A 14,810-nucleotide genomic window follows, 5' to 3' on the forward strand; every position below is an offset into this window, starting at 1 on the left:
AGAATAACTTCTACATTAGACAAAATTCATCCAAGGACATAGAAAACAGCTCTGTGATTAATTCAGCTTTTTAAGGGAGGAGAGGGGATGAAAGGAGATAAAGTAGATGCAAGTAGTGTTGTTTAAGAATCTTTACCTTTGTATTCCTTATAACGATTGGATATTTCGCCCCTGAAAAACAAGAATTAGTGAAACATTTATTTTTAGTAAAAGAAGACCTACATTTTTGAAATAGTATACCAGTAACAAATTTAAACAATTTTCTTCTGTGGTAACCATGAGTGCCTCCCACTTTTCATTCTAAAGCTTTTTATGAAGTAACAAGATTACACTAGTTCATATTTGATAACATATAAAACATTGGCCTATTTTTAAACTTGTTTTAATTCATTTACTCTATGCTTATAGACCACTCCCCACCTCAGATCCAACATAGACAGTCCCAGCTTTTCTCTGAACTATATCCTAGAAACCAAGCTGTAAAATAGATCATCATTAATCAATTAGCAATAATCATGCCTTGGATAAACCTCATTGGCTACGATACTGCCACTGTGCAACGATGATCATCGCTAATCAGTATGTATTTTCACAAAGGACCAATGTGTGCTTTTTGTCTAAGTGTTGTAAGCTGACTTTCTGCAGATTCTAGGCTGCATAGAGAAGCAAGAGTTATCACAATACGAAAAGTTCCAATAATAAGCTATTTATAAAATTAGTTCCCAATAAGGCACATGGGATCTCGAAGTCTTAAAAAAAGCATATGTACATCAGGTAAAGAATACGATCTGCTTGGATCATAAATTTGATTTTATGCTACCTACCTATACCAATCTTAATTATTTAACAATTTTGCTCATCGTATTAGTATTTAGAAGGACACTGGGAGAATGATTCAAATGGCCCAAATCTCCTTAAACACCAGTTAAGGAAGAACTGAGCACGCTACTTTTTCTCCTTCAAATTTCCCAATAGCAAAAATGTCAAAAAAAATTCAAGGTTACAAACCAATTCATTTGGTTTAAAAAAAATATATCGACAAAACGAAGCAAAAAAACCCCCAAACTCTAAGTTGTCTACAATGGTGGGGTGCGAGGAGAGTTCAAATGGCTGTGTCATACCCTGTCTCCAGACAGTCTGATTCAGTAGGACTGGGTGATGCTAAAATCTGCATTTTTTAAAAAGATTTTATTTTTAAGTAATCTTTACACCCCACATGGGGCTGGAACCCACAACCTCAAGATGAAGAGTCGCATGCTCTTCTGTCTGAGCCAGCCAGGTGCCCTGAAATCTGCATTTTTAATAAGCAACCCTAAGGAATTCTGACTGCACTCTACAAAATAAGCAAGTGTCTGGGGCTAGTTTTCCATTAACAGCCTTGGCAGTTCAGGTTTTAGCGCCAGTCAGTAGTGTCCAATCAGTGCCAAGTTCTATCAGCGTAAGACTCATCAGAAGCCCCAGTTCTCCCACATCCAATCTCACATTCATCCCTTCTGCACCTGCATCCAGCTCTGCACCCTACTTTAGCCTAGCTCCTGATGGCCCTCCTGCCAGTACCACCCCAGCCAAAAATAGTTGGTTTAGAAGTCAATACAAGTGGGGCGCCTGGGTGGCTCAGTCGGTTGAGCGTCTGCCTTGGGCTCAGGTCATGATCCCAGGGTCCTGGGATTGAGCCCCGCATCAGGCTCCTTGCTCCGCAGGGAGCCTACTTCTCCCTCTCCCTCCGACTCTAGCACCCGCTGCTTGTGCTCTGTCTCTCTGTCAAATAAATAAACAAAATCTTAAAAAAAAAAAAAAAGTTAATACAAGTATTCAAAAGAAAAGACAAGGATGGCTTACCATCTTTACTTCCTGAAGGACTTTCTTTAGCCATTTCAATACCTTTTACTTCAAAATTGGTCAAGACGAAGCCACCTGCTTCTTGGAAATCCTGGGCAAATGACAAAGCCACCTGCCGATAGTCCACAATGCCAGTGTATGGACAATCAATAGCCATTAGACCCTGGGATAGGATTATGAAACAGTCAAGATCATACAATTAAAAATAATCGAGGATAGGTTGTTCAATAAATTTTATTTTGGGCCAAATTTTTTTTACTGTTAATTTTGATGGATAACATACATTATCATTTCTTGGCAAAAATTCAGTGCCTAAGTCTGCTGTTGAATAATATGTCTGACAAATAAAAGAAATAATATTAGCTAAATAAGAAAATCTCTGTACTCAGGAAATAATTCTCCTCTGTAGGGGAGTTAATTTTGCTGGGTTCTTCCAGCTGCTACAATGAGCTTTTCAGTTTTATTCATTCCTCACCATACATCATTCTGATTCATATCTGATTCTGAGTCAAATTCTGTATTACCAAATGATTGTTTTAAATAAACTCTACTGAGATTTTCCCAGTAGTGTTCCCTGTGTCATGTACACTCAGTGAGGACTCAGAGCTGTTCTCGCTATTTACCCTGTTTGCAGAGTGTTGATCGATTTGCTGCAGGCTCTATCTTCAAGACTACAAATAGAATGGAGATTTTATGTGGTTAACGCCAACCTTCTCTTCAGGTAATAGAGAAATTAATAGCCTGAGGGTTTTTGTTGTTGTTGTTATATTGTTGTTGTTGTTGTGTTGTGGGTTTTTTGTTTGTTTTGCCACTCAAGACACACTCGAGCTCTACAGACGAATGATCTACAATCACACTTATTCAAGTTTTGGGAATAAATGTTGAATGTGCATTGGCCCTTTTCTAATTCTTAAGAAGAGAATTTCACACACCAAGTATTAACTAGATTTTGGTGAATCCTTGGAAATAGCATCATTTTCTGTTGCCCTACTATGTATATGAGTATATCAGTTCTCCCAGTCGGTTTTCCCTAAGAGGGTGGTAGCCTGGTTCGCAGGACAACTAATGCCCAGAAGCTGTGTGCGATTGGTAAATGCTGCCGTCCTCTCATTTGGCCAGCATGGAACTAGTATTGTTGCAGTTTTACATCGATATCTGAGAGTATTATTTTAAATATCTCATTCTTGTAGTCAGCCCCACCCCTACTCCAATATATTTACCTGATTAACCTCTAAAAGCTTTTGACTTTGTCGCCCATCCCTGATCACTAATTCCAAATGGCCAGATCACACTAGGGGTAAAGGCTCACAAAACACGCAATAGTCTCTTGTCACAAATCAAAAGCAACATTTGGTAAACTTGATTCTTGTCCAGAATATGAGATCATTTGCCAAACACAGAAATCATTCCTTCTGTCTTGATGTAGTAGATACACATTTAAGATTTTTACATTAGACTTTATATTGCCTGACCACCTCCAAATTCACAAGTCAATGGTTATAATCCAACTTCAAACTATAAATAGTATTTGGGGTGCAATAACCTTGGAAACTAACAGGATAATACCAAGAGCTTAGTCACAAAAACTTCTCACCTCACAAAAAATGACATGACAGATAAAAGAGGGATAAAAATATGCTATAGAAGTACATGAGTATATCAATAGTTTTTTTTTTTGGAATCCCAGTATCTTCCTTATACATCTTATTTTTCCTGTTACTCAGCACAATGCCTGACACACAGAAGGCACTCAAACTTTTACTGAATGAACGAACTTCTGAGGGCTATCTTCAAACATACTAGATTTCTCTCCACTCTAGGTCTTCCCTTAAAGGTCTCCCTTCTTTCTTTCTCTTTCTTTTTTTTTTTTTTAAAGATTTTTTAAATTTTATTTATTCATTCGACAGAGATAGAGACAGCCAGCGAGAGAGGGAACACAAGCAGGGGGAGTGGGAGAGGAAGAAGCAGGCTCATAGTGGAAGAACCTGATGTGGGGCTCGATCCCGTAACGCCGGGATCACGCCCTGAGCCGAAGGCAGACGCTTAACCGCTGTGCCACCCAGGCGCCCCTTTCTTTCTCTTTCTAGTCTTGGTTTTATTCCTCCTAATGAGATGCTGGTGTGCCCCACTATCCATATATGCTGGGGAAAGGTGGAGTGAGTCACTGTGGCTAAGCAATTCAATGCCCTGGCCCAAGATGGGGCTGGTAGACAGGCTAGCTGACAGCCAGGAGGCTGGGCATGCATTGTACAGGTTAGCAGGTCAGAGCCTGAAATCTGAGGCTACTGCAGGTCAGGTGGCTGGAAAGAACTGGGCAAGCAAGACACAGAAAGCTGGGAGTTGGAAGTCAGTCAGGAGGCAAGAGGAACAGATGAACATGTGGCTGACCAACAGTGTTAAAGAAAAGGCAAAAATATCATGAGAGCTAAGGTCAGAGTGAGCAGTCAGGATTTGCCCAGAGAGAGAACTGTCAAGAGCTATCCTCCAAAGACGAAGTTTACAAAAATTTCCAAGATGCTCCCCTTGGGGGTATTTAACCTTCTCCTTAAAGAAATCTGGTCCAAAAAGCCCTTTAGAGCTGCCCTGATAAACTTTTTCTTTCTGGAGAGGCTGGAAAAAACAGAAATGAATCCATACTATAGAAATTTTGCACCCTAATCCTGGGTAGGGTTGAAGGACCAGGAAGGAATTCACTCAAGAGACCTTTATGAAAAAACCAGACTATTTTCTACTATAGATTCCCACCATTAAATACATCTAGGCATAGACAATTATAACGTGGCATTATATAAAGTATCGGATAATGCTAATGTGGCATTATATAAAGTAGGTCAATTCTGCAGAGGCCTCAGAGAAAAGCAGGTTGTACCTCCTTTATAAGTTACACTCCTTACTCATCTTTCAAGTAAGGTTCACCTCCAGAAGGCCTTCCTAAAATCCTAGACTAAGGTAAAAGCTTTCCCTTACATTGATACAAGATAGATTATCAGCTCGATGAAAATACTTATCACTATATGAGAATTACATCTTCTGGTACACTATACCTTTCTTTACGCTGACCACCATATCTTACTCATCTTCATATCCATAGTACCTAACATAGTGGCTGGCACATAGGAAGGAAGACAATGTTGGCCGAACAGAAAAAATTCCAGTTCTGAATCAGATCTGGGGGCAGGGACTCTTAGGAGCTGTGTGGCCTTGGGAAAGTAATTGAATCACTTTCTTCAGTTATAAGACACAAAAATACAGATAGATATGTAACTTGATTATCCACGTACACACAGCTCATCTACTCATTCTGAGACCTGTGAAGATCACATGGTCAGGTACATAGAACACAATCTGGACTCAACCTTATGATGTGTGAAAAGCCGTTTTGTTTGTTTTTTAACAGTCAAGCATGATAGAAAGCATGGGCCTCCTACTTCTTCCTCTCTTTAAAGACCCTCACAAAGTTCCACGACAGACTATGATTATTGTTCCAGCTGGCTCTGGCCTCTAGTTCAAGGCTCCCCACTTCCCCATGTCCAGTCCAATTCCATCCTATGTACCAGAAACTTGATTCATTTTCCTAAATCAGCACATTTTACATGCCATTCTCCCACCCAAATCCTTCAGTGGTCCCTACTATTTAGACGAGGGGTTGGCAATCTTTTCTGTACAGGGCCAGCCACTAAATATTTTTGTTTACATGGGACTTACGATCTCTGCTGCAACTACTCAGTTTGGCTGTTTGGTACAAAAGCAGCCATAGACAATACAAAAAATACATGTATTCCTATAAATATTTCTGGACACGGAAATTTCAATTTCATATAATTTTCATGTGTCCCAAAATATGATTCGTTTAATTTTCTTCAACCATTTAAAAATGTAAAAACTATTCTTAGTTCATAGGCCATAAAAAACAGGTGGCAGGCTGGATTTGGCGCACAGACCATACTGCCAACCCTGGCTTAGACCATGTAGCATTTGGCCAAAGCCTGAAAGAAACAGACAGCTAAAATAAGATATTCAATGAATATGTCTTGTTTTTAAAAATCATTCATTCATTCACCATTTCAGAGAGAAAAAAATACCTGGAGAGAGGAATAGGGAATAGAAGGTCTAGTGTATCCCACAAGCAAAACATTTTTATTACTCTGAGACCCAAGGAAAGGAAAGGTGAGGTACGCTGGAGCTGAAGATGCTATGGCCTCTGGAGAAAAAACTCATTCAACATTATTTGGAATCCTAGGTTTTATCAGCCTCTTAGTAACTTTATACTAATTAAGAAAACCTATATTTTGGTGTGCCTGGGTGACTCAGTCGGTTAAGCATCTGACTTTGGTTCAGGTCATGATCTCAGGGTCCTCGAATCGAGCCCCACATCAATCCCCATGTCGAGCCCTGAATCAGGTTCCGTGCTCAGCGGGGAGTCTGCTTCTGGCCCTCTCCCTCCGCCCACTTGCGCTCTCAAATAAAAAAAAAAAAAATCTTAAAAAAAAGTTAAAGGGGAGGCGCCTGGGTGGCTCAGTCGTTAAGCGTCTGCCTTCAGCTCAGGGCGTGATCCTGGAGTCCCGGGATCGAACCCCACATCAGGCTCCTCGGCTGGGAGTCTGCTTCTTCCTCTCCCACTCCCCCTCCTTGTGTTTCCTCTCTTGCTGGCTGTCTCTCTCTCTGTGTCAAATAAATAAATAAAATCTTAAAAAAAAAAGTTAAAGAAAACTATACATTTTGACCCAACTTTGACTATATAACTAAAGATAACTTCAGGGGGAAAAGATCTATTTCTACTTTGTCTTTTTTGCAGAAAAGATTTGAAGCAGCTTCTAAAAACAAACAAGGAACACAAAACAATATATACTAGCACCAAACATTGAGCCAGCTAAGTATATTAATTGGAAAGGAAATAAAATAAGTTATTATTTGCAGACAACACGACTACATAGAAAAAAAAATTATAGACAAACTATTAGAATCAATATGTGAATTTAACATCCGAGATGGATGAAAGGTCAAAAATCAATTACATTTCCACATATTTGCAACATACAAGTAGAAAATGAAATTTTCTAATATTTGCAACATACAAGTAGAAATACTTGCAACATATAAGTAGAAAATGAATTTAAGTAATAATACTATTTATGAGAGTATCAAAAACCATCAATACCTAGAAATGAATCTAGGAGATATGAAAGACCTCTACACTGAAAATTATAACACATTTTTCCAACGAATTAAGAAGATACAGATAAATGGATGGATCTACTGTGTTCATGGATTGGAAGATGCAATATTGTGAAGATATAAATTGTCTCCAATGGACCTACAAATTCAATGCAATCTCAATCACAATCACAGAAGGTTACCTTGTGGGGTTTGGCAAATTAATTCTAAAACATATACAGAAATACAAAGATCTAAGAACAGCTAAGATAATGTTGCAGAAGAACAAAATTAAAGGACTTTCTCAACCCGATATTTAAACCTACTAAAAAGCTATGGTAATTAAAACATTATGGTAGTGGTAAAAGAAGAGACGATGGAACAGAAGAGAGTCCAGACATAGAGCCCATACTTACACTCACCTGATATCACAAAGTTAACAGTGCAGTGCAGTGGGGAAATAACGGTCTTTTTGATAAATGGTGCTGGGTCAACTGGGAATCCAGATGGGAAAAAAAATGTACCTTGACCTCTACCTTCATACAATTATATGGCAATGAAACTTAAAACTACAACTATATGCAACATGTGAATGAATTTCACAAATAATACTGAATGAAATAAGTTCCGACACAAAATGAGTAACTATATGATTCCACTTAAATACAATGCAAAAACCTACGATGTAAGAAGTCAGGATAGTGCCTACCCTTAAGGGAAAGGTAGTGGTAGGAAGGGGCTTGAGCAGAATACTGGGAGGCTGGGAGCATTCTGCTGTTGATCCAGGTACTGGTCGCACTTTATAAAAATTCATTAAGCTGTACAGTTATGATTCTTGTTGTATGCTATGATTCAATTAAAAAAAGTCCAAAAAATCAAGGCAGATAGAAGATGAGAGTGGAAAGATACAATGAAGAGAGAAATTAAAACCTAAAAATAAATGCTTAAGACCCTAGATATCTGGCAGGAGTGGGGCACAAGGGTGTCTCTGAGCTTCCTTGCAGCCACAGTAAACACAACACAATCAATCAAATGATTCTGTGTTCATAAGGTAAAAACAAGTCAATTATGCTCAGAAAGAACACCATTATTCTTAGAGCTGAGGTCTGAGAAAAATCTCTCCTGAGGGTTCTCAGAGACAGATGTTGTGTAACACAGTGAACAACCTATGTGCTCAACCTCATCCTAACCTCATCCTCATCCAATGTCACAATGACTTCTCCATAGGCTGATGCCATAAAACCAAAGAATAATTCAAAGGGAGTAATTTGGGGTCAAAAAGTGGGATGGGGAGAGAAAAACACTGCAATGCAGCTGTGCCACTTGGGTGGTGTAGATGTATAGGAATAAATGGTCTACATATTCTCCAGGATATCACTCATAAATAGTATTTTTATTTCCCATAAACCAAGTTTTGATAAGCATTGCCTGGCAGTGAGTTTAAGGTCACGTTCTCTAGGACAAGTACCTGGAGTCCAGCTATTGTATGTTGTCAATAAAAAGAGGGGGGGGTGCACCCAGATGGCTCAGTCAGTTAAGCATCCAACTCTTGGTTTCAGCTCAGGTCATGATCTCAGGGTCATGAGATGAAGCCCCACATCAGGCTTCACACTGGGCATGGAACCTGCTTAAGATTCTCTCTCTCCCTCCCCCTCCTCCCCTGCCTCTCTATAAAAGAAGAAAAAAGAAAAGAAAAGAAAAGAAGGGAAGGAGGGTGGGAGGGAGGGAGGGAGGGAGGGAGGGAGGGAGGAAGGAAGGAAGGAAGGAAGGAAGGAAGGAAGGAAGGAGGGAGTTTAGATAGTCATTAAAAGCCATTGTATTGTGGTGACTCTACATGGTATTTTTTGCTTATATTGAATTTCTGAAATTGGTACGTTAGCACATACCTCTGCCTCTTACCCCCCAAAAATGATGGTGGTGAGGAAAAGGAGATACAACCATTCTTTGGAATAGTTAGTGGAACTGGGGATAGGACTGATAGCCTCTAAAAGACTATCAAAGAAAGTCAATATGCAGAGTAAGTATTTAATTATTATTCATGTCTCTTTTATAAATAAAAGATCTGTTCTCCCCATAGCATGTTCTAAGCAAGATACTCTACAACCTACCCTTCACATGCCTGGATAACATAGCCACCCTCCTCAAAAATTTTCAGTGTATGCCTACTAACTTCAAAGTTATTAGCAGGAATATTAAGTCTTTACACAAGCCTAATCCTGCCTTTCCAGTCTCGTCTGTTATCTCTCCCTACCCACCCTGGGAATCAACCACACCTTACCACTCACTGCTTTCCCAACATGCCATACAGTCTCAGACCTCCTCTTGTCTTTGCTTATGTTCTTCAGATTTGGTATTTTCTCACAGGGAAAGAAGAAATCAGGTGTTCAGAGTTTGTGGCAATGCCTTCTGTGGCTATCACCTCACTGTCCCAGAAGAGTGATTCTTGCTTCCTGTAAGTTCACACTCAGCCTCCATGTCACAGGCCTGAGTCCTAGATGAAAATGTCCTTGTGAGCATGTATGTGGGGTTAGTAAATCACTTACCCTACAATATGGCTCCTTCTTCTTTATATCTTCCTGTTGGATTAGCCTCAGGCCCTGAACACCATTCTGCAGGCCTCTCTCATATAGGGCTTGAAGTCTGGGAATTTCTTCTTGTTCAACAGCTACTATAAGCTTAAAAACAAAAACAAGATAAAGAATGTGTAGAATTAAAAATATGATCAGCTATAAAAAGATAAAGTCAATAAAAAAGTCATAAATTATCACATGACTCGAATTTGTTTGATTTTTGTCTACTTCTCCCTTTCTTAATGACCTCAATTTCCTCCTCCATTGAAAAAAGTTGTCTTAAGAAAACTGCATTAAAACAAATTTTCCCCCAAAGTGAGATGTAGCCTCAATTTCCATTGCTGCCATCATAGTTGCTACATGAATCTTAGCCACAGTGACTGTTATCAACATCACTCACTCAATTCTAAAGGGGAGAGTAGCACAGGGGGCATAGTCTTTATAATTAAAAAAACAAAAAAACCAAAAACAAAACCAAAACAAACAAAAAAACAGAAAGGCCTTCTTATTTCTGTAAGAGTATATAAAATACCAATATATCAGAAAGACAGTGGTATTCGGTGTAATGGTATATCACTAACAGAAAACTATTTTATTTCCTGGAATAAAGAATATTATAAACTATTTACTAATGCATTAAACTGCAGAGGAAAAAAACAGTAAATTAATCAACTTTACTCAGGATTCTTTTCTATTTATTTCTGGGCAAACTATCTGTCTGAGGTAGTTTCGTAAAAGCTACTGGCAAAGAAAAGCACAGGTGCATACTCACAGGTACACAGAATTCACAAATTGCTATTTCATAGCAAGAAGTCACCCGAATTTTATGAGATGATACTTTTAATCAAGTTGTAAAGGTTATTTAAATCAACAAATAATTAACCTTAAAAATGGAAGTGGAATCAAGGGACACTATCAAGAAAGTGAAAAGACAACCCAAGGAATGGGTAAGAATATTCACAGATCATATAGCTGATAATGTCTAATATCCAGAATATATAAAAGAACCCTTATAATTCAATATAAAAAGTGTAAATATAATTTTATATCTTACTTTTTTCACTTAACACTTTGTCAGGACCATTATTCCACATTATTTTAAAAAAATCTTCATAGCATCTTTAATAGCAACAAGAAACTTTTATTCTTAGGGCGCCTGGGTGGCTCAGTCATTAAGCGTCTGCCTTCGGCTCAGGTCATGATCCCAGGGTCCTGGGATCGAGCCCCACATCGGGCTCCCTGCTGGGCTCCCTGCTCTGCGGGAAGCCTGCTTCTCCCTCTCCCACTCTTTTGCGCTCTCTCTCTGTCAAATAAATAAAACCTTAAAAACAAAACAAAACAACTTTTATTCTTAAAAACTACATGGAGAAGACTTACAAGGAAATATTATGAATAACTGTATAGCAACAAATTAGATAATCTATATGAAATGGAAAAGTTCATAGAAAAACATAAACTTCTGAAACTGACTCAAGAAGAAAATGAAAATAACAAGAGATTGGATTAGTAACTTTAAAACTTCCCAGAAAGAAAAGCTCAGGCTCAAGAGCTTTCTTTACACATGAATGCTGCCAAATGTTTAAAGAAAAATTAGCTCCAATTCTGCATAAACTCAAAGAACAGAAGAGGGAATACTTCCTACCTAAATCTATGAGGCCAGTATTAGCCTGACATCCAAACCAAACACAGATATCAAAAGAAAATAAAACTGCAGACCAATATCCCATATGAATATTGATGCAAAAATCCTGAACACAATACTAGTAAACTAAGTGCAGGAACATAAAAAAAGATTATATGTTGTGACCAAGAGGAATTTAATGTAGGAATACAAGATCAATTTAACATCCAAAAGTCAATTAATATAATACACCATATTAATAGAATATAAAAACATGATTGCCTCAACAGAAGCAGAAAAGGCATTTGAGAAAATCTAACACCCTTTCATGATAAAAAGCACGTAACAAACTTGGGGTGCCTGGCTGGCTCAGTTGGTAGAACACATGACTCTTGATCCCAGGATTGTAGGTTCGAGCCCCACGCTGGGTGTAGAGATTACTTAAAAATAAAAATCTTGAAAAAAAAAAAACTTTAACCAATCAGCAATAGAAAGGAACTTCCTCAATCTGACAAAGGGCATCTATAAAAAACCTACAGCTAGCATCATACCTAATAGTGAAAGATTGAATGCTTTCTCCCTAAGATCAGCAACAATACAAGGATGCCCATTTTCATTACTTCTATTCAACACTGTATTTGTGATTCTTCCTGGGGAAATTAGGCAAGAAAAAAAATATATAAAAGGCATCCAAACTGAAAAAGAAGTACAACAATCTTATTTGCAGTTGACATGATCCTGCATATAGAAAAATCCTAAGGCATCGACACACACCCATAAAACTATTATAATGAATTTAGCAAGGTTGCAAGAGAAAAGAATATACAAAAATCAGTCATATTCTATATATTAGCAATGAATAATCCAAAAAGAAATTAAGAAAAAATTCCTCTCACAAAAGCATCAAAAAGAATAAAATACCAAGGAGTAAGTTTAACAAAAAATTGCAAGACCTGTACACTGACAAATACAAAACACCATCGAAAGAAATGAAAGAAGATCTAAAAAAATGGGAAGACATTCCCATGTTCATGGTTTGCAAGATTTAATATTGTTAAGATGGCAAAACTCCCCAAATTTATCTATAGATTCAACATAATCTCTATCAAACTTTCAGTTATTTTTTTTTTGGAGAAACTGACTAACCAACCCTAAAATTCATATGGAAACGCAAGGGACCCAGGATAGCCAAAACAATCGTGAAAAAAGGACAAAGTTGGAGGACTCTAACTTTACGATTTCAAAATATAATAAACAGCCATAGTAATCACGATACTATGGTATTGGCATAAAGATAGACAACATCAATGGAATGGTATTGCGAATCTTAAACATACCTCTTACATTTATGCTCAACTAACTTTTTTAAAAAGATTTATTTATTTATTTATTTGAGAGAGAGAGAACAGGCGAGCACGGGGTGGGGCGGGGGAGAGGAGCAGAGGGAGAGGGAGACTCAACTAGACTCCTCACTGAGCTCGGAGCCTGACGCAGGGCTAGATTTCACAACCCTGAGATCACCACCTGAACTGAAACCAAGAGTCGGATACCTAACTGCGCCACCCAGACGCCCTCGACTAACTTTTTTTTTTTTTTAAAGATTTTCATTTATTTATTTATTTGACAGAGACAGAGACAGCCAGCGAGAGAGGGAACACAAGCAGGGGGAGTGGGAGAGGGAGAAGCAGGCTCATAGCAGAGGAGCCTGATGTGGGGCTCGATCCCGGAACGCCAGGATCACGCCCTGAGCCGAAGGCAGACGCTTAACCGCTGTGCCACCCAGGCGCCCCCCTCGACTAACTTTTAATAAAGGTGCCAAAACAATATAGAAAGAACAGTTTTTTCAATAAATGGTGTTAAGACAACTGCAGAACCACATGCAAAAGACTGAAACTGAACCCCTTCCTCACACTATATACCAAAATCAATTTAAAACTGATCATATACTGTAAGTATAGGTGCAGGGGGTGCGGTGGGGGGGCTCTGCTTCCGGTGGCAGGGTCTGGGGAAGAAACAGTAGACCAGCTGTGAAGGTGGTAAGCCCCTGAAATAGCCAAAGAAGCAGGCCAAGGAAATGAACTAGGAAGATAAGGCATTTAAGCAGAAACAAATAGAGAAGAAACTCAAGGGGCTAAAAGTGAAAGCTACAGGAAAGGCTCTTCTGGTCACAGTTGCAATTAAGAAATTAGGCAAAAAGTAAGCTGCTCCTTGTGCCTGAGGCAATGGTGATCCTTAATTCCGAAATTCCTGTTTACACATCTAGATTACCTGCCATATCTGTTGCCACCTACAGCTAGAATAAAGTGTCCTCTTGGATCCTGTTGTACATGTAGGAATAAATTTTTGTAAAAAAACAAAACAAAACTGTAGCGTACAGTGGCTCATCTTCTCTTCAGTTCTTTTCACTCAGCCATTTCTACCTTACCTCTGAGTCAGAGAAAACCCAGCCTAGAATCCTGCCAAAGTCTACTCTTTGATCTTTGATCTATCCCCACTCAGTACCACCTGGAATTAAACCAACTCATTGTGGGGTGGGGGGTGGTGATAATAGATCTAAATGTTAGAACTAAGGCTATAATCAAAGCCCTAGAAGAAAAAAAATGTATGAGTAATTTTTCAGGTTAGGCAAAGATTTCTGAGATACCACACTAAAATTATAAGCAACAAAAGAAAAAAGATAACTGGACTTCATCAAAGTTAAAAGCTTCTGTGCTTCAAAATATATCATCAAGAAAGTAAAAAAGAAAATCTATAGGAGAAAATACTTAGTATTTAAAATATTACTATTATTATTATTTCATTTTACACATAAAAATATCTTAATATTTTAGTAGCGTTTTAGTAAATATCATATAGCTGATAAGCAGCTGTATCCAGAATATATAAACACATACAACTCAAGAATAGAGACAAATAATCTAATTTTTAAACGGGCAAAAGAATTGAATAGACATTTTTCCAAAGAAGACAAATGAGTGGCCAATAAGCATATGAAAAGATGCTCAACACCATTAACTGCTAGGGAAATGCAAATCAAAACCACATTGACGTACCACTTCACATCCAGTAGGATGGCTAAAATAAGAGACAGACAATAACAGGTGTTGGCAAGGATGTAGAGATACTGGAATCCTCACTAGTTGCTGAAGACAATTTAAAATTGTGCAGAACTTTGAAAAACAGTTTAGAAGTTCCTCAAAACGTTAAAATTGGAGTTACCAAATGACCCAGGAATTTCACTCGTAGGTATGCATCTGACACAAATGAAAACATAAGCCCACACAAAAACTTGTACATAAACGTCCAGAGCCGCACGATTCATAATAGTCAAATGCAGAAACAACCCAATGTCTGTCAGCTGGTAAAGACGTAAAGAAAATGTGGTATACCTACACAATGGACCATAAAAAGGAAGAAAGTACTGATTCATGCCACAAGAAATGAACCTTGAGAACATTATGCGAAGTAAAAGAAGCCAGTCACAAAAGACAACATATTGTAGGATTCTATTGATAGGAAATGTCCAGAACAGGCAAATCCACAGACAGAGAAAGTATATTGATGATTGTCTGGAGCTGCGGAGAGGTAGAAATAGGAAGTGAGAGGTATTGGGAATAACTGTTAAT

General features: G+C 38.3%; 1 protein-coding gene and 1 pseudogene across 5 annotated transcripts in view; both read right to left on the bottom strand.

Moving 5' to 3' along the window:
- The window catches only part of L2HGDH (L-2-hydroxyglutarate dehydrogenase), a 43,864-nt gene that overhangs the window by 23,682 nt on the left and 5,372 nt on the right, over positions 1 to 14,810 (bottom strand). For all 5 annotated transcript variants that reach the window (XM_087858968.1, XM_045798943.2, XM_087858970.1 and 2 more), the window contains 3 exons: positions 9,537 to 9,668; positions 1,840 to 2,002; positions 137 to 171 (listed from right to left, as the gene is read on the bottom strand). In XM_087858968.1, the coding sequence (XP_087715094.1) occupies positions 137 to 171; positions 1,840 to 2,002; positions 9,537 to 9,668 (330 nt within the window). The remainder of the gene's footprint in view (positions 1 to 136; positions 172 to 1,839; positions 2,003 to 9,536; positions 9,669 to 14,810) is intronic.
- Positions 499 to 564, bottom strand: LOC123794402 (U4 spliceosomal RNA; annotated as a pseudogene).

Source organism: Ursus americanus, chromosome 35 (genome assembly GCF_024610735.1).
Source record: "Ursus americanus isolate L20-20 chromosome 35, mUrsAme1.1.p, whole genome shotgun sequence".
In the NCBI taxonomy this organism is placed as follows: domain Eukaryota; kingdom Metazoa; phylum Chordata; class Mammalia; order Carnivora; family Ursidae; genus Ursus; species Ursus americanus.